General features: G+C 39.6%; 1 protein-coding gene across 3 annotated transcripts in view; it reads left to right on the top strand.

Annotated features, from left to right (window-relative positions):
• Positions 1-21,375, top strand: part of LOC135259590 (protein FAM53A-like) — a 52,659-nt gene that overhangs the window by 9,329 nt on the left and 21,955 nt on the right. For all 3 annotated transcript variants that reach the window (XM_064344123.1, XM_064344122.1, XM_064344124.1), the window contains exons 2-4: positions 5,322-5,668; positions 18,552-18,603; positions 19,753-20,627. In XM_064344123.1, coding sequence (XP_064200193.1) covers positions 5,552-5,668; positions 18,552-18,603; positions 19,753-20,627 — 1,044 coding nt within the window. In that variant the 5' untranslated portion in view covers positions 5,322-5,551. The remainder of the gene's footprint in view (positions 1-5,321; positions 5,669-18,551; positions 18,604-19,752; positions 20,628-21,375) is intronic.

Below are 21,375 nucleotides of genomic sequence, written 5' to 3'. Positions count from 1 at the left end.
GTTGGCAAGTGTTTCCACAAGAGTTCATGAGCAAATAATGAAATGTAACATGTCAGTTTTAAGATGTTCATAAAAATGTTTAATTAACTGGCATAGTACATCATATAAAATATTCAGCTCTGGCTTGAGACACTGCATGGTTTTCATGTGTTCTTAGGAAATTATCCCAGTCTGTGTTTCACATGAGGAACATGGATTGAAGTTATGGACAAGGAGCCAACCAAAAACATGTTTTTCCTCTAGGCAGCTCCATGCAGCTTACTTGAATTTCTTCTCTGACCACCTTAGGGCCTGATTATTGAGCTGACAGGCTGTGTAGCAGCCAATTCTGAACAGAGTCCTCCCTAATAACTGTATTTTATCCTCTCAATTCAACAGTGAGTAGACAAGAATAATTAGCCTAAAGCATGTTCTATTTCAGATGTTTATTCGGCGAGTTCTAAGAATTCAGCATGTTATCCAGTATGCGCCTTTTACAAAGGAGTTCAGTGGTCAGTTGAAGTGTCTTGTTATTTCTACGAATTAGCTATAAAGGTGCTTCCAGGCAATTTCAGGAATAAGGCATTTTTCTCACAGACTCACTTGTGGACACCATGTAAACATTCTTCTCAGAAAATTTTTTGCAATTTATTTAAGAATTAAAACTCGTCTTTTAGAAATTGTATTTTAATACTATGGCACAGTATTCATGGACGCCGTTGGTGAAAACATTTTTTACCTACGAATGTATGTGTGAGGGTCACAAACACTGTTTTAACTTTGGCATGTGAAACCACTGAGTGTTGTTCATTTTGCACTTGCTTAGGTTATTTTACAATGTATGAAGTATTTTTATAGTTTGGATGCTGCTTACATTCATTTGGTTGACTAAATACTGTGATTGAAGCTTTCACATTTGCATGTTAGCTTTAATACCACATGACATTTGTTTAGTATGGTTATTTTGTCTTTGGCCAATCATTCTAATGTATTGCATAACATTATAATAAATAATCTTAAAGTGGTGATTTGCATCTGAGTAATTTCACATCCAACAGATTTACTGAATGCTGCAGTAAGGGCAAGTATTCACATAATTAGCACTCCTTCCACCTTTAATTCCTTAACACTGTAATGCTCCAGTTCTGTGTTGATAGTGATGTACAGCAGAGATTGGCATTCTCCTGTACTTTAATGAACGGGACTTTTTAATTTTTACAGACTCTAAATCATGCCTCCAACCACTGGAATCTTTGAAAACAGACCACCCCATAGTAGTTCAGATTTTAGCTAAAATCAATTTTCTACATAAACAGAACTACAGCATCATTTTTTGTTGGGTACCAGGTCATTCTGGTGTCTATGGAAATGAACAGGCTGACATTGCTGCAAAGGAGGCCCAAACTACAAGAGTCAGGGAATGTTTGCTACCACCATCAGACCTCAGACCTTGCTTACATGCTTACATCATAAACAAGTGGCAGGCGGAATGGGACCAGTGCGAAGGTAACAAACTGCATGAAATTAACCCAGACTATTGGAAAGTGACTTGTTTTCTTTTAAAAGCCGATGGGACCAAATTGTTTTTACAAGGTGTCGGATAGGTCACTCAAGACTCACCCATGCCTTTTTATTAAAGGGTGAAGAACCACCATCATGCGACTCCTGCAGCATTCCCTTGACTATCAAGCACATTTTACTGAACTGCCCTGCCTTTAATACCACAAGACAACGGTTTTATTTTTTATTCAGGAAGTTCCAGGAAAGATGTTTTTAACAAAGTGTCCCCTGAAAGAATTTTAGAGCTGTTATCACAAGTACATTTGAAACATCTTATATAGGTTTTATTTAATTTTCTGGCTTTCTATTGATCGATTTCTACTTTCTATATATTCAAATAGTATTACCACGTTCTTGCCATGAAATGGCCTTAGATGCCGACATGGCTCTAAATAACAAGGAAACAAACAAACCTGTACTTTAATGGAATTCCATTTTCGTCTAAATTAAATAAACATGCCTTTATGAAATGATCATGAATAAACGCAGCAGTATACCTGCATATATAAAGTTGATACATTGTGAAATAATTAAATAATTTATTAATACCATATAATGATTTAGGTTATTATAAAATGTTTTTTAATCATAATTGTTTTCACAGCAATATTGTGATATAATGCATATTACATTTTTATTTCACAATAACATTTTTAAAATTTCAGAATGGCTTTTTTCAAAAGGCTACTTTTATTTCATAATGGTAATTTCCAAATAGCACATTTCCAAGTAGTTTTTCCCCCTTGCATTTCATGGCAACACTTAATTTCATATTGACAGTATTTTAGGCATTTACATAAGTTTCCGTCAGCCTGCTGGCTTTACAATGGCTGGTATGAGGCAATTGGGTTTGTGATTTAAAGCAAAAAATGCACCCCGTGTAACTCCCAAGCTACTTGAACAATGACGTTATGCCTATGGAGGCTATACATATGAGCAGATAAATCATATAGGTTCTGTAAGATTTATAAACATAAATATTTTTATATCATGCTGGTGGTACTTTCCTTCTTAGTTCAAAAGCAGTGCAAGCTCTTCAGTCCTAGGATCAGAAAGGTGTGGTTTAGATGTAGCTGGCCTGGGTGAGGGTAGGCCTACCATACTGTCTGTTTTGTTGAATGGCTAATTTAGCCAAGGTACTTGCAAACTGGACTGATGCTATGGATATATTTGACTATTAAAAAGAGGACAGTTTCAGCTACCCTGCAAATCTTGTTTATTTTGGCTCACATTTACGGATGAGGAGTTGCAACAAGCTGAGAAAAAGGTTGGTAAATTGGCTGTCAACCCATTTCTGGGCAACTTTCCACATTTTCTGTTCTGGAATGTCTAAAAGTTGGTGAAAGTAATTTTTTTCTCCCACAAGTTAGAATTGCTGAAGAACAAATCACTTTCTGTCTTGTAAGTTTGCAGTTACTTTGGTCTTCACTATCGTACAGTAATTTGCTTTCCACATGTAGTATTGTTGATGCTGGAAGCTGTGCCACTTTCATTGAGCTCAGTGGTCTCAAGACTGTATGCATCATAGTAAATGGTTCCAACCGAAAATAAGATGTAACTGAATTTACAAAAAAAATAATTGATACCCACATGCTACCTCTGTAGGCATAAAGTTTTCCCCCTCTCTTTAATTCAAACCACAAACCTGTGATTGCCATATTCTGGCCATTGTGAAACTAGCAAGTCATCAAACTTTTTGTAAATATGGTAAATAATATTCAGTGTACACAAAATATTCTGGGTCAATCAAAAACATACACATAAGCTCAAGTGTATTTTTAAGCCCAGAAAGTGAATTATGCCTTTAAGCTATGGACATGCTAAAATATATTGCAACCACAATTCTCCTTTAACAACTGTTTTGTGATATGATTCTTTTCTTTAAATGCTTCCTGTTTTTTCCCCCCAATGTATGTTTCTTTCAACAGTCCACAGCACTGTCCCAAAAAGTCTCTGGCTTATCTGTCTGCTGTGATCGTGCTTCATATGTTCACTTTTGGGAAGAGATCTCTGGAAAGGTTTCCTTCTGACAACTCTTCAGTGCACATAATTATTTTATTGGCAATGCTGCACTGTGGGCTAGTGCTCCACTACTCCATAGTGTCAGCTAAACCTTTCTGCAGGACCTATGAATTGATATGTGGAATTTGGTCAAGTACACAAAGCAATTTACGAACCGTTCTATTGGAGATAGTGGAAAGTCCAAGCTGGAAGTGTTTTGATATTCTTATACCTTTCCCTGCTTTTAAGCTTTATTCTCGTGTGTGCAGATGGCTGCTTAGAGGAGCCCATGGTTACTGAAGGCACAACCCTCTGAGAGTTCAGAATATTTCTTAAGCTCAGGAATTGTCTTCACTTTGTTTAATTTAAGGCATGATGAGTCAATCACGCTTTCAGACCTTAACTGTTAAATTCTGCAAATAAATAGTAATTCTGCATTAAAATTTGAGGTACTGTATCTCCTGTTTAAGTTTATACCCTGCAGGGGTTGTGTTAGCTTCATTTTAACTCATAGATTCAATAAAGCATGTAATTTGACCAGGGGTGTCCAAAATTGTGCAGACCACTGTATATGCAAATTTCAGTGGGCTGAAGATAAAGGCTGAAGAACAAGCCTTACTTGTCAGGCTCATGAGCTTACAGCACTATGAGTGTGACCTGGCTGACACTGATGTAAAAAGCCTGCCCAACTTTTGTGGATGCACTTTGCTTATGAGCCAGTGTCATGCAGAGGTCACACTTGTTTTCAGAAATCTACATTTTCTGAATAGGCAATGATAAATTCTCTGTTGACCCATTTTCTCTGAATTATAACCAAGCATGCGATTGTAGATATGTTAATCAATTGGACATGGACATGGTTAAACAGAGTTTAATCATCATTAATACTATATTATATCTTTTATATGTTAGATCTAACATGCATTTTTCTTTTCTCACTAATATTACATTAAACGTTGACCAAACTGGCTAGCTCTAAATTTCAGTTTATGAACCAGCTAGCTAGAAATGTCATTTGTGCTCTAATGCCAAACAGTTTAGCTTACACTTTGGTCAGCACGGCAAGTCAAACATTGTTTATTGAGATTGGCACAGCAATTCTCTATTGTGCGTGCCCAGTTTCTACACAGTATGCGTTTTTCACTGATTTGATAAAGGCAGATTAACTATCTTTAAAAATAAAAAATCTTAAGAGCAATCTGCTTTGCAGGGCAGGCTTTTTTCTGACTGTGATATCCATTTCCTTACCTTGTTCTCTATCAGCTTACGTTTGGAAGGCTTTAGATTAAGTCTGGGACACCATTCTATGGGCTTATATTTTGTCTTCATGGAAGGATTTCAGTAGTTAAGGGAAAGAGAAGATGCATTAACTAGGCCTATAAGCTATATAGTGTAATTGTTTTGGCTGATGTTTTTCATAATGACATACTGCATGTAGGCTGTTTAATACAAAGTTTGATTTCCCATTACATCGGGTTATGAAAATGCAAAAGTGGCTGACCTTTGCACAGCAGTGTGTGTTCTGCATGGTGGTATACAGGGTCACTGTGAGCTGTACAGAATTATTATATGAGATGGCATACAGTGAGACTTGAACTTGTTGCAATGTTCTGCTACAGTATGTGCTGTTGTCTTTACTTGGTTGAAGTTATTCAGTGATTTATAGCACATTTGAAGCTGTACCCAAATTGGGGTTTAGGAAGCCTCTCTGGAATCTGTGGAATTGACACCCTCCATAACCTAAGGAAGTTCCTAATGCCTGTCCCCTTCCTTCTCTTAAGGGCGTCAGGAGGATGCTTGACTGACAGACCTCCAGTCGGAGGCAAAGCCAGTCGCTTGGCAAGCAGACTTTGATGCGTGTCTCCAATGGCGGCCTTGAAGTGAGACAAAGCCTGCTTCTTTTTCCCCACCCCCCAGCCCCGCCCCGCCCCGCCCCACCCTTCCCTTCTCCCTCGTCCCCACTACCAACAGCACAGCTCTTGCAATGTAGTGTGAGCACTTGGGAGCCCCGATGCTTGTCAGTGTAAACGGAGAGAAGGGGACTGCAACCATGGTGACTCTGCTCACCAAGAAGCTGCAGGACCAGAGCCTCAGTGACCTGCCATGCAAGGCTTACAGCATCAACTTGGTGAGTGCTATTTCAACATTCTCACAACATTCTCTTAACATTTCTGCAATGATTCATTGATGCTGAATTCTTTCCTGGAGCCTCTATAGAGACTGACAAGCAAATGAATACACTTTTTTTACCATAATGGGTGTGTAGAAATGTTCAATATGTCTGTCTAGATATAGCCTCATGGTCTGTTTCAACCAGTGCCCTATAAATAAAAAAAAAAGTATATGTGTATATGAATGCATATATTTTTCATAATATATATATTTAACATGAACCTGTAGTCATTTTGATTTGTGTTGCCCTGATTATGTGATTGCAAATGTTTTTGTCGATGTTTTGAGTGTTTTGAGCCTGTTGAGAAGGTAGGAAAGGCAGTCTACTTACAAGATGAGGTTACTCATCACTATCCTAATACTCTTGACATGCTCAGTAAACAGTTATATTTGCAGTGTTAGCTTTTCATGTACCATTTTGAAAGAACTGGTATTTTTACTTTGCTTACATTTTTACTCCTATGTAATAAGTGGGAATACAGATATACTTTTGAGGGTATTGTGTTCAAATATGATGGCTCCATCACACTCCAGTATTCAATGTAATATGGGGAGGGAGGCATAGTTAGGGCCAGACCTGGGTCAAATATGTATTTGTTTTGAATTCAAATACTTTTCTACGCTTTACTGATCTTGTCTGGTGTATTGGAACCAATGGAATACTCTCAAAAAGTGCAAACCCCGCCTTCTGGTCATACTGGCTGGCTCAATTACACAAGGCAAGTTCAGTAGAGCACAGAAAAATATTTGATTCCAAAACAAATACATATTCGTCCCAGGTCTGGTTAAGGCTTGCGATAACTTCATAGACCTTTGACGATAGCTGGTCCTGTGTGTGCTTCTTCAGGCCGGGCTGTGATCGCTGTGAAAATGGCCAGCTCTTTTTAAGCTGATGCTGTGCACGCATAGTGTGTGCTTTCTGTTTCATTGATACAAGACAGGCAGGATGCTGTTGAAAATGTTTACCGGGCTCTTTATTTTCCTGTGTTATGGGGACAAAGTGTAATGTGCCATCATGGAAGGCTCTAGTTTCCCCATTGAAACTACAGTAGAACTTCACACACATGAACCTCAGAGTTTAGGACTGAACATTCAAATGTATTTGGCATGAAACTAGTTGTAGCTTTAGCAATTATGTATTTTCGAGCTCTGCTTTGCCATTTTCACTGATGCTGAAACTGGACATTGGCTGGAAGAGATTCACTCTTTTCTGAGAAATGCCTTTCCCCTCTTACTGCATGTTATGGGTTCACCAAAAATCAGCAACTTAAGAACAAGTTTATATGAGAGTGGCATCAAAAACAATGGTACCTTCTTGTGTGCAAAAAAACACATTTAACGGCTTTTAAAAAATAAGCATTCAACTAATCTGTCATGCTGAATCTTTTGGAGAACCAACACATAATTAAAAAAAGATGTGAGATGCTGTCTATGGCCTGTTTGATTATTCATTATTAACTTGGATTTATAGGTACAAATTGAGAGACTGTTAAAAATAAGGCTTGAGTATTCCAATAAATGATTGTAATTAAAATTGGTGTATTATAACTTCACTCTCAGAGCTCTGAGTTACCCCCATTCTTGGCTGGTTTGCATTTCTGAGGTTCTGCTGAGTTTAGTTGAAGAAAAATGGTACATGGAAGACTTTAAGAAGGGAATTCCCAGGCTGGGTACCCAGTGACTCTGCCTGGGCAGGGATTGGCTACTTTTGCTAGGTAAGGTTAATATATTGTAGGCTACATAGACCAGCTGCTGGTTACCCTGTACAGACAGTATGGAATTGGTCTGCACAGGATTAGGCAACATGACTGCTCCTCTGAGCCTCTCATAGGTGGCAGTTACTGCAGAGAAACTGGTATTTCCTTAATGTTGGCCTGGAGATCTTCCCCATTGCTCCTTCTCAAGGGACAGAGTGATAGATCCATGCCTGTGCAGGGCCTTTAATTGATTCTTTTTGCACAGTTGATCAATGTAGACTGGTAAACTAAACTAAGCCAAGATAGTATGTTGTTACTTACTGCTACAGAGGAATAGATTCATGCTACCTAGATGCAGGGAGCGAGCAAGTGCTGCTAGGCTGATTACCTCATTAAGGAAGTGGTGCAGATGTACTATTAACAATTCCTGTTATCTCCTTGCATCGATTGGAATTACTGTAGTGCAATTGCATTGATCTGTGAACAGCAAATCAAGTGACACTTATATCAAGTGTGACTAGTATCAGTTATATTGATTCCAACAAAGTGCTCATTTATTGGTACTATATATTTGACTGAAAACTAGCACTGATCAAATCTACTGTCAATGTCTGGGACTAAATATGGAATAAATATGAAACCTTACCATTGGTTTTACGTGTAGAGATGTCCCTTTTGAGACTGAGTGGTCATATTGTCTTGGACAATCCGTTTGTGAAAAATACGCGCATGTGTGATGCATAATGCCACACATGCTGTTTACGGTGTTGTTGCCCATTGTAGTCCAGTCTGATTGACAATTAATCTATCCAAATGGTGACAGTATAAGCTTTCTAACGATGTATAAAATGTCTAATTTTATATTTGGAATAGCGTTTTATAAAAACCTGCATGACCGAAAGTTGTGAATCATCATTGCCGCCTTACGCATTCATTCTGTGGTAGCAGTAAAAGACACTGCACCCGGCAAAACGTTATCGATCAGTTTCGTCTTATTTTGTAAAATATTATTATTATTGAGGGCTTCTGATCATAGCTAAGCCATATGTTTGCTGATAGATCGAGCTGACATAGTTTTCTGGAGTTAAGTCGGAAGAGGAGAACGAAGCATTGATTAGCCTATGTCTCTGTCTCTATCTACTGAACACAGATATCATTTCATCATTGCTATGTAAATATTTCTGTTCAAAATATTTAGGTTATATATGTTATGTTTTAAATTTGGTGACTTTTAGGGTTGGGCCGATGTAAAAAATTTCAAACCGGTTTGATATTAAGCGAAATACTGGGCCAGACCGGTAATACCGGTGTTGCACGTGACTCAGCTGCTCCCGAGTGGAACTGTCACGCCAATTTTGATCCGGGCTGCAAAAATGATCTGGGTGACGCAATGACATTCTAAAACAGCTGTTATACCCATTGTGATGCAGTTAACGTTTCTACAGCCTCCGTTGCTATGCCGACTGCCAGCCTTGATACATTCTGTTGCGACAAAGATTCTAAGACAACTCGGCAATTTCTCTGGTTTAGCCTAACGGTTTATTTTCTAGCCTGAAATGCGATCGTATTAGTAAATGACTACTCAGCCAACTTCTTGCAAGGTAGATGATATATCTCCCTGGATATAAATTAAATGTTTTTAACAGAAAATAATAATAATTAAAGCCGCAAGCGGCGTTGGGAGGGGTCCAAGCATTTGCACCATCGCGCCCCCTAAGGAGCGATTATAAATTGGCTTTTTCCTCATGTTCATATGCCTTCACCCAACATATCTACTGAATATCATGATGATTGTATAAAATATTGATGACTTATGGCCAATTTTGTGCTAAGAGACGCTGTCGGATGACTTCGGCATCGCCGTAAAGGCCTTTACTATGTCGTAACACTTAGATGGGATGTCATAACACATATATGGCCCTGCGTGTATGTACAGCTGCAGCGCTTCCATGCCGCAACTAAAACAGGTGTCACACTAGTGTTGTCACAATACCAAAATTTTGACTTTGATACCGATACCAGGTTTAGTATCACGATAATTGAAACTGAAACGATACTGATTCAATACTCGGTACCTAACAATACTGAAATTACCTTACGTGATCAGAAACAAAATCTCCACAAGGGTTGACCTCATTTTCGAATTCACGGTTTATTAAAAACCTGGTTTATTAACAACCTTTAAGTTGAAGCCTTGTAGCAGCCAATAATGTAATAACTGCCAATAACGTAATAATTTTTCCGTTCTTAATGTAATAAAAGCCGATAATGTAATAACTGACCAATAATGTAATAAAATTTCTGAACCAATAACGTAATAACTTTTTGCACATAATGTAATAAGTTATTAGATTATTGACTGGTTATTACATTATTAGCTGGGTTAATAAAAATCATCATTAACTCTTTGTTGAGCTTGTCAAGACTGTATTCAAATAGCCAGGGATGTCAATAGGGCAGGGATTCTGATTTGGTAATACATTTTCATGTAACCTTTCAGGAGTCAGGTTTGGTATATATACATAGAGAGAGAGAGAGTGCTGAATAGCTATAATAGTGTGGTTGAAACAGTTTGCTTGAAAAAGTTATTTAAATACATTTAATTAGAGATGACATTTTTCATGAAAAGAAATGGTGGTCTTTGTATTCGTGGACAAAGCATCTTCAAAGAGGTATAGATTTCATATTATATGACATAAGAGTAATTGTCTGTGTTTGCAAACATATGTGCTCGCACTTCATTTGGTACTCAAATGGTTAAGGAGTAGAAGGCAGGGCTGGAGATAAATCTAACCAAGCACCACAAACAAATAAATAGTCATAATTCCTAGAGAGAGAGTAGGTGTGTGTGTGTGCGTGTGCGCGCGCACGTGTGGTCAGGTTTTTGAGCAGCTATTTGAAAGAGGAAGCAAGGGTAAGTGTCATAGAAGTGTGACACTTTATAGCCAATAAATAAAACTTAAAGCGATATAAGTATATTATTACATTATCGGCTCCTGTTATTACATTTTTTATGATTTATTTAAAAACCCAGCTAATAATGTAATAACCAGCCAATAATGTAATAACTTTTTGCATATAATGTAATAAGTTATTACGTTATTGGTTCAGAAAATGTATTACATTATTGGTCAGTTATTACATTATCGGCTTTTATTACATTAAGAACGGAAAAATTATTACGTTATTGGCAGTTATTACATTATTGGCTGCTACAAGCCTCTTCAACATATTAATAAGCATAGGTCTATAGAGTTACAACACTAAACCATAGAAAACTATATTAAATATATTTCAAAAATTAAACAATTGTAAAGTAAATTATCTTTAAACAGGTCTTTCACTTTTAAATAGATCTAAAAACAGCATATTTCAATAACAATACAGCATCTTCCTATAATAAAATATGTACAAATTAGAACAGCTCTTGCTACTGAAGTGAACTGAGTCTAAGCTTGCGCTGTATCAATGACAGAAAATACACAAGCGCACGTCACCTCACTTGCCAACCTTATTTGCTACTGCCATCTAGCGAAGATTCTGACAAATTACACTTTTCATCCTCTCAATCGGTAATGCGGGAGACACTTTTCCCTGGCTTTTACATTTGACGCAAAACTATCGAACATCGGAAAATTCTAATACCGAACAGTTTCTTTTTTTTTTTTTTTTTTTTTTTAAGTACCGAAAAAGTTCTGAAGTTTCGGTATACCGTGCAACACTACATCCAGCAAATCCAGACACAAACCTATACCAATCCATGGCTCAGCTTAGCAGAGAATGCACATTTCAGAGCGCCTCAGAGACGGATAGAATAATAACACATAAATACTCATTTCAAATAATAAATACAACATTGAGAAAAAACGAAACAAAAGACGAAATATCAACTCGCGACCTGCGTGCTGCGCGCACAGCAGCCTACCGTTTTATTTATTTAGACATTGGCAGATGAGGAAATTTTCGGTTACGCTGACCTATAAAACGCTATTCCAAAAGCAAAATCAGACATGTTATACATCGTTAGAAAGCTTATACTCTCACCTACTGAATAAATTAATTGTCAATCAAGCCAAATTTTACTAAAAAGGGTGACAACGCCGTAAGCAACAGGTGTGGTATTACGCGCAGCTATTTTTGAAGGTAGCCGACGCAGGCGTCACACATGTGCGTATATTTCACAAACGGATTGTCCAAGACAATATATGACCACTCATTCGCAAAAGGGACATCTCTACGCGTAAAACCGATGGTAAGATTATATATTTATTAAATGCTTAGTCCCAGATATTGACTGTATAATGACATGGTATAATTTTAAAAAACGTTGTCTTGTTTATTTCGTTATTCAGTGAGCAGCGTTTTCACTGCTGTATTGGTATATTTTAGGGCTAATGTCGGGTTTATCTTGTTGCTACGGAAAATTACATTACATTACAGGCATTTGGCAGACACTCTTATCCAGAGCGACGTACAACAAAGTGTATAATCATAATCAGGAACAAGTGTGTCGAAAACCCTAGAGAGAAGTACCGTTCCAAGTGCAGGGAACAACCGCATAGTTCAACTTGGACCCTGTAGGTTAAGCTGATTAACACTAACACAAACAAGAACTGCAACAACGCAGTCTATGCAAAAATACAAGCAATAGTTAAGACGAGTGCATTAACTAAGTCACCTACGAAACCGCTACCTAGTTACAACCCTAAGCTTACAGTCAATTTCGAGATTAAATTGAGAATACGATTTCTCTCAGCATAATGACGGATTTGAAGACTAAACGATCTCACCCGATACTGTCTTCAAATGGATCCATGCCAAAGAAAAGTATTCATCCTCTCAAAAAGCTTTTACTAACAAACTTTTAGTAGCAAAAAAAGAAATATCAACTCGCCATCCATGCTAACTGCTTCCTACGCTCAGAGTACCGTATTATTTATTTAGACATTGGCAGAGTACAGCATAAATTGCGTCTTTTGTTTATATTCAATATTAGTAATTGCAGCGAGAAACTGCAGCTGTAGACACGAGAGTCTGTTATGTTATGGTAGCAACGGAACGAAGCGGACTATATATGTATTACCGTCACTGTTTCATTATACCAGCGTGTTTTCGCGCGTTTGCACAGAAACTCAGAACCTATCAATAAAATGGTTTAGCTGTTTCTTAGCATAATGACAGATTCAAAGACTAAACTAACTCACCCGATACTGTCTTCAAATGGATCCAGGCTCAAGAAAAGTAATTATTCATCCTCTCAAAAAGCTTTTACTAACAAACTTTTGGTAGCCTAGCATGCACTCTGGGTGGCACTGTCTTCCATTGCTTCCCCGACGTTCAGACCCTCCCCTCACTGATAAAAACTAGACCCTACGGTGTCGGATTACTTGTGTCGCCATGGATGTCGCTTGCCGTAAAGAAGTTTACTAGATGTCGTAACGCTTAGATTTGGAGCTCCAGCTCTTCCGCACCCCAACTCATAAAAACGTCCAAATGGCAGGCGAACAATATGGCGGACATAGATGCTCCCAAAAGCAAAGTTGTAGAGCACATTCAGATGCATCGGTCGATGAAGTTTTGTGTTGATCTGACTTACGGTGTGGGAGTTATGACCTTTTAAACATGGCCCTATGTTATAGCGCCACCATCTGGCCGACATAGGTGATTTGTTGTGCCTGTCAATCTTTTTTTTTTTTTGTTTTTTTTTTGCACTCAGACACTAGTTGCTCTGTTTATAAACAAACATAATATGTGAATCACGTTGTCATATTGCTTATTACTAATGTAATACAAGTTGGATTTAGCGCCGTCGGCACAGGTTGCTGATGTAGGCTACTTTTTAATTTGCCAGAACATCTCATAATGACAAATGCCGCTTCAGTCGGTTCGCATAAAATCAAACTGGTTTAAGCTCGTACACCGGACTGGACCGGCAAAACCAGAAACCGACCCAACCCTAGCGACTTTTAAATAGATTAGTGGTATTTTTTAATGAGGATATTTCACACTGTAACGTAAGCATTCATTGGTAGCTTCAGCAGGGTTTGTGTTTCATGCACTGGATGTGATATGAACTGGAACATGCCAAAATGTGGTGGACGGTTGAATATTATGTTAATGTCGTCCCATCCCCATACAAGAAAACATTACTTACGGTTTGTATGAACAAAAAAACATATGAGAGTTAATGATTACACATATAGATACTGTACCACATTGTGTGATAATGTTTTTGCATTATTTTTAAATATGTTTCCAATGTTTCAACTTAAACCTTCATAAGGGGCATATTTAATGCTTTATAATGGACAAAAAGCATTTTAATAATTTTTGGAGATATTTTTTTATATTTCTCTGGACCGCTAGATATTTTAGACCACTGTACTGACAAAGTGCTTATAATTCCCACATGAAAATTATGCAAAAGTGAGTTTCTTAAGTCAAAACAGTTGATTTGTCGGGAAATACATGATTATGTTGTGATTTACAGCAATGCATAGTTTAGACATTTTGGATAGATTTGGAGACACTGGGTACACTGCTTACTTTTTGCTTCATAGATCTTTAGTAGTTCTGCATATCTACCCTTACATTTTACGCAATTGTGGTGAAGGAGTTTTTGATCGAGGACATGTATGGTATAACCTGTTTTATATATGGGATCTCTCGGTATTTCATTGCAAACTTTTAAAAAATGAAATTAATTTTAGATTTTTTTGCTAGACAATTGCATTTGTGGCACTTCATTTCTTCCGAAATGATGAATATAAATTAATCTATGTTGTTGTAAATGGTACAAATGTCCTGGTTCATGCAAGCCATTTTTCAAGTTTATGTAATGCTCACATCTGAATTTATAAAGCTTTAAATAGGGTACAGTTGAGGCCAAAAGTTTACGTACACCTAGGCTAAAGATATTCAAACTCAGTTTTTCACTCCGCACATTTTCGCACAAATGTATGTAACCATACATTTCTTTTGGCAAGTCAATTAGGGCATCTGCTTTGTTCACATCAGAGGTCATTTTGAAACAATAGATTAGAGACAGATTTATTTCAGCTTTAATTCACTATATCAGAATTCCAGTGGGTCAAACGTTTACATACACCAAGTTGACTGTCTCTTTAAACCAGTGGTTCTCAAACTCGATCCTGGGGGACCCCTGTGTATGCTGGTTTTCATTCCAACCTCAACAGCAATCCCAGAATTTTAACAAGCTGTTCATTTTTCTTAATTATGTGCTTTTCATGTTTTAGAGCTGGGGTTCCAGAAAGGGCCAGTGTGGGTGCACACAGCTGATTCTACTAATCAATCACTAGAGTCATTGCTAAACACCTTGGTTAGTAGTATCAGGATCAGGTGTGTGCACCCACACTGGCCCTTTCTGGATAAGACTGGGGACCCCAGCTCTAAAACATGAAAAGCACCTAATTAAGAAAAATTAACAGCTTGTTAAAATTCTGGGATTGCTGTTGAGGTTGGAATGAAAACCAGCATACACAGGGGTCCCCCAGGACCGAGTTTGAGAACCACTGCTTTAAACAGCCTGGAAGATTCCAGAAATTGATATAATGACTTTTTAGAAGCTTCTGATTGGCCAGTTGTCAGAATTAGGAGTTAATTGAGAGTTAATTAGCACCTGCGGCCTACATTTAGAGCCACAGCCTTTGTGCCCTTGATACCATGGGAAAATTCAAGCAACTCAGCCAAGACCTCTGAAAAGAAATTGTGGACCTCCACAATTCCGATTCCTCTTTAGGAAACAACTGAAGGCACCACGAGCATCTGTACAAACAATTGTATGCAAATATAAAAATATTGGGACCACACAGACTCTGCATCATTCAGGAAGGAGACACAAATTAACTTCAAGGGCTGAACAAACTTTGGTCCGAAAGGTTCAACTGAACCCCAAGACAACAACAAAGGAACTGGTGAAGGAGTTGGAGGCATCAGGTACCAAAGTATCTACATCCATTAAAACAATCCTATATCGCCATGGCGAGAAAGGCTGTTGCGCAAGAAAGAAGCCCCTGCTCCAAGACCGACATGAAAAAGCCAGAATAAAGTTTGCAGGTGATCACCAGGCCTTTTGAAGGAGTGTTCTCTGGTCAGATGAAACAAAAATTAAACTGTTCGGCCATAATGATCAGCACTATGTATGGAGGTAAAAGGGTGAGGCTTTTAATCTGAAGAACACCATCCCAACTGTGAAGCATGGGGGTGGCAACGTCATGTTGTGGGTTTTTTTTTTTTGCTGGAATAGGGACTGATACACTTCAGAAAATAGATGGCATCATGAGGAAGGAGGATTATCTAGAAATACTGAAGCAATACCTCAAGACATCAGCCTGAAAGTTAAAACTTGGTCGCAACTGGGTCTTCCAACAGGACAATGATCCTAAGCATACCTCCAAAGTTGTAACAAAATGGCTTAAAGACAACAAAGTGAAAGTATTGGAGTGGCCATCACAAAGCCTGACCTGAATCCCATAGATAATTTGTGGACTGAACTGAAAAAGCATGTCCGAGCAAGGAGGCCCACAAACTTGACTGAGTTAAACCAGTTCTGTGAGGAGGAATGGGCAAAAATTCCGGCAAAGTATTGTGAGAAGCTTGTGGAAGGCTACTGCAAGCTTCTGATTTAAGTTAAGCAAGTAAAAGGCAATGCCACCAAATACTAACAAACTGTTACGAGTTTCGCGATCAGTTATGATATCCCATGTCGCCGATATAATCGACACACAATGTTACGAGGGGCTGGAAAAGGCTGGCACCCATTCGAAGGTGGCTGTAAGAGTGTGCGAGTTTCGCGGTCAGTTATGATATCCCATGTGGCCGATATAATCGACACGCAATGTTACGAGGGGCTGGAAAAGGCTGGCTCCCAATCTTTTCCCCACAGCTGATTTACATTTATTTACCCAAGGCTTTTTCAGAGTTTTTGGTTTTCTTCTGCTTTCTGTCAAGTGCTCTGAAATATGAATTTTTAATTAAAAGATCAGAAGGAGTGAAATTCCCTTCTCCATTCCCTTACCCCTTCCTTTTCTCTTTCTCTTTCTCCCAACCCATCCAGTTTGTTTTGTCAGCAAAGTTGTAAACTGCTGCGTATGAGTCTGAGACATTTCTGCTTTCTTGTACTCTGTGGTATGTTGCCTTACCAGAACAGTAAAATTATGTCGTACTGAATAGTGCATCCAGCATCCACAGTGATGTCACTAGTGTGAGATACTTTTGGGTCTTACTATGTGACAAGAGTGTTTAAAAAATGAGCTAGCTGGCCACCTTTGTGTAAAATCCATCTTTAGATTTTGATAGGATTGATTTAATGATAGAACTTTTGTTATCCATTGTGATCCTTCCAGTTCTGTTCTTGAGATGTGATCTATGGAATGGTGGTGAAGAGTGAAATATAGTTTGTCCAGCCATTTGCACTGGTAGCACTTTCCATTGCAGATGAGAAATCTACCTTTGCCTTAATTACAACGATGACACCCTGTCCTGCCAGCATGAGTCCACAGTATGATTGTCCCATAACATACTGAAGAACCAATATATTCAGTCAAATAAATTAGGCTAATGCAAAATATTCATTATTATGTCCATCTCCATTCCTATGGATGGTCCACAGTCAAATAATTAATGTAGACTGTGTTCTGTAGGCTACTGGTGTTTCGCAAGAGCTTAAAACTTTTTCAAAACTTTTATTCCATCCCATCACTATCAGTAATACATCAAATTTTAGTTTCCTGTTACATCAGTGTAGAAAATGTAGACATTCTTGCTCAGCAATGCAAGTATTAGGCTAGATGACACAGATTTGCATGTACTTGCCCTGGACCAGTTTTGCCTCGTCTGACCCTGTGTATTGGACATTGCAAGAATGATGTAGGTTGGGGGAGTAAATCAGATCCCAGACTGGCTTGTATGAACAGACCTATAGCCATATTTTGTATTCTGCACATCTGGAGTACAACTATAAAGGAAAGAATGTTATTAAGGAAAAAAGTTGAATCTAGCGGAGGCCTTTGCAGTCATCTTTCCACTTTAGTCCGAATCTAAAGGCCACTCAGGGCAGCTGGTAGGGCAGCTTGGCTTGGTTGTGTTGATCGATTCGGATGGGGCGACGATGCTCAGGTCACACTGTGCCCTGTAAGTGATGGCAGGCCTGGGCGTTAATTCCACACCATTGTGGGATTTGTGTTCTGGGTGCAGGCCTTTATCGTACTGGATTACTGGCAGGAAATGCTGAAAGGCTAAACCACTCAAAGTGCAGAGAGATGTTCGTGGGACACCGGCCCAATAGTGCAAGCTTGCTCACTTTTTTTTGTGCCTTCTGCAAATTTTGCCCAAGGACAGTGGAACGCATTACTCATGACTGTTCCTAAAGCATGGCAGGGGGTGAAAGCCGCTCATTTTTAAAAAAAAGAGTTCAAAAAAAGATTTTTTTAAAAACTTTGCATCTCTCAGCGCCTGCCTCTGCATCTGTTTTGGTGTTGGGTGGCCATTTGGGGGCTCTAAAAATGGAAAACTTTATTTTGCATTTTGGTTCCCCACAGCTAAAACAGTTCAGCATGTAATTGTGCAGTCAGTGATAAACAAAAAATATAATTTTGTCAAGGTCCACCCTGGACCCCTTCCTTTTTTAATTGCTTCACTGTGTATTGGTGTTAATTACACATTTCAAAAACACAGTGAAATGGAAGCTACTATCTCTTCCCAGTTCAAGCACTCGGGTCTGTCATAACACTGACGTTCCCTGAGATAGATGGGAAAAGGATCCAAGATCAGCTCTAAGATCAAAATAAACTTGGCTGTTGTCCTGGAGAAAATCACTTCAGGCACTGTATCGTTATGTTCTTCTGCAGGATTTCTGCAGTATTCCTGGTGTGCTTTCCATAATGGAGTAGAATTACACTGTGCTTTTTATGGTACTCTTGATCCCTAACCCTGGAAGAGGGTGTATTGTTTTTAAATAAATAAGTAACAAAATAATTGATTTGGGACTGTGGACCTGTTGTCAGTAGAGCAGGCATGGCTGTCTCAGTCCAATTGTCATACCTGTCCCAGGAGAAAGGGTGTGTTTGTCCTTGTTTGACAACTTCCTGTGTGACACTGAGTCTTCCCTCTGGTTCCTTTTAGCACTCTGAGAAGCTGAGTCAAACAGTCAGCCTGTTCCCTTACGAGCTCCATGGTAAGTATATGCACCTTCTGCCATGCCACAGGGATATAAGAACAACATTCAGACAGACTGGTGTCTTTGCTCTTAGGGCAACCAAACCTTAAGTAACAGTTGTAAGGAAATTGTTTATTAATTACTACTTGTATGGATCTATAAGGGGTGGGCAGTATATATATTTTTTACCAATCCACCTGCATAATCTTATAGTACGGTTGAAGGGTATTATACATATTATGGGTTTTTTCCAGTTAGGTGTGTCATATGCCGAAAGCACTGCCGGTTGCATTCTAATATGTTCATGGACCAAACGATGATACTCTCCCAGTTGTCCTTGCTTGGTTTATTTCGTGTACCCAGCTTCGACATCTGCATCTGGCTTGCAGTCTATGCTGCAAAAAAAACCATAGCAAGCAGCTTCCTTCGGTTTGTGTCCATTTGTTTGAGTTAGGGGACAGGAAATGGAGGGGGGGTTAAAGTTCACGACATGACGTCACACAAATGAGCCATGTAGTGACACGCCCACACCTCCGCACTACCCTGCGGGAAGGTGCCACATTGCCATGTGTAAATGCTTAAGTGGATTGTTTGCTTGAAGTCCCTGGTAATTGAGTGTAGTTTGTCAGAGAACAACTCAGAAATGTTTTGGTGTTGATAACAGGGATGTGGCTCTCGCAATGATGGCCGTATTCATATTAGAAATTTTGTCACTATGGCAACTAAGTAAATATTGTTTTGTATTGTGGTCAGGTTGTAAGGTTGTGCAGATCTGTGGAAGTTCTTTCACAGATCTTTTTTTGGGCCCTTGTGTGTGGGTCTCGACTGTCCTAGTGTTGTATGGTCTGTGGAAATTTTTAAGAATATAAAATACAAAGTGATTACATGTTTATTTTATTTACCCACCTAGAGCATTTATAAAGGGAAAATTCTATTCATTGTAAGTGGCCGCCTAAGAATTTCTCCCTGCCTGCTGACTGTTATGCTAACGGATTCTAACAACAACCTTTTTTTAAACTTTTTTAGCATTATTTGATTTTCAATTCCTAGAACACATCTTAATTTTAACAGCAAATTGCTTCTTTTTTTAAGCAGAATTTGAAGCTGTGTTGTCATTGAACTCCTGATTTTATGACCTGATCTGATGTTTTTTTCTTGTTCTTACAGAAAAAAGCCCGTGGAGAGTCATCAGTGGGGGCTGTGCCTTCCAGAGAGAAGCAGTTACCCAGAATGCAACAGTGGCCTTCCCCATGTGTCCCTATGGGGGGAGCATGGGTGAAGAAGCTACAGGCCCCCAGACCAGTGCTTCTGTGGCCCCTGGTAGCTACGCTGTTGGTGGCCCGTCGGCCCTGCCCGGCTGGATCAGTGAACTGAACCTGAACGAGAACGGTGGTCCGCCACTGGCCCCGCCCACAAAGCGCCATTGCCGCTCGCTGTCGGAGCCAGACGAGCTTGCTCGCTGCCGGTCACCATGGAGACCTGGCAGTGGCTCCAAGATCTGGACTCCCATCTCCAAGCGCCGGTGCAACAGTGGGGGTGCAGCCTCCCTGCAGCGTTGCCATAGCCACGGGAACGCTGGCCTGCCCCAACCACCCTCCTCCTCTTGCTCCTCCTCCTCTTGCTCGTCTGGATGTGGCCGCACTCTGGCCCTCCATGGCAGCGCCTTGGCTGTGGCTGTTTCCCCGGTGCCACGCCCCTCCTCCGCCAGCAGCGGGTTCGCAGATGGCGGGGAGGGCAGCAGTGGGACCTCCTCGACCTCCTCCACGGCCACGCCCTGGCACTCTGCTGGGCCACGGGACCACACCCGACGCCTGTCGCTCTCCCAGGAGCACATCGCGGACGTGGGTGGGTGCATGGGCGCCCTCCTGCCTTCTGCCAGCAGTACGCCCTCCTCCACACCAGAGCTGTGCCGGAGGCAGGGTCTCCTCCGCTGCCGCTCCCAGCCCTGTGTCCTGCAGGAGCGCAAGAGCGGCCTCAAGCGCCGCCGCGAGGAGGACGTACGATGGAGCCGGCCCTCCCTCGACTTCCTCAAAATGACTCGGGTAAGTCAGGACTCTACAGTGCTCCCATTTTTGGAGCATTTGCTCCTGAAAATTGATGTGTGCTAACTGGGATGTGTTGGTGTGCTCCTAAATTTTTCAACTAGTACTTTGTGTGCTTCTTGGAAAAAATGTCAGTGTAGAGCCCTGTAGAGGAGGGGGAAAAGGGTGTTGCAAAGGAGCCTGCTTAGTGGGCTCTTGCTTAAAAGCCGCTTGGTTGTAACGTTACAACCACTGTGGTTGTGGTTATTGTGTGGTCATATTGTCCTTCTTACAACTGTGATCATATGGCAGGTCTAGTACTGCTATTTAACAAAAATAATATTTTTTTACTGTGGTTTGCCAATTTTGTATGGGCCTTTTTAAATGCAGAATCCACCATAAAAGGCAGTTCAGCTGAGGGCTTACCATAGGCTAGGTGCATTGGAAAAAAAAATCAATTTTTATTTAGTCTTCAAATGGCTATTTTTTAATAAAATAAACTAAAAAAAAAAAAGCTTTTTTAAAATGAATTTTAAACACATTTTAAAATGCATAAGGTCTCCCCAATAGGACACTACATGTAGATGGTTTTCAACATCTAGTGTCTCTAGTCTCCAAATCTGAAGCCCTCTTCTATTTATATCGCATTCTGTAAACATTTAACAGCAAAAATGCATGTTGTTTGTTATAGCAACTCAGAGGCGGCATAACTGTAACAGCTGTTACATTTATGCAGATGGGGACTTAATGTTTTTTTTGATCATCTACC

This window comes from Anguilla rostrata, chromosome 7 (assembly GCF_018555375.3).
Source record: "Anguilla rostrata isolate EN2019 chromosome 7, ASM1855537v3, whole genome shotgun sequence".
Taxonomy (NCBI): Eukaryota; Metazoa; Chordata; class Actinopteri; order Anguilliformes; family Anguillidae; genus Anguilla; species Anguilla rostrata.
Note: the sequence above shows the minus strand (reverse complement) of the source record. Positions and strands in the feature narration are given on the sequence as shown.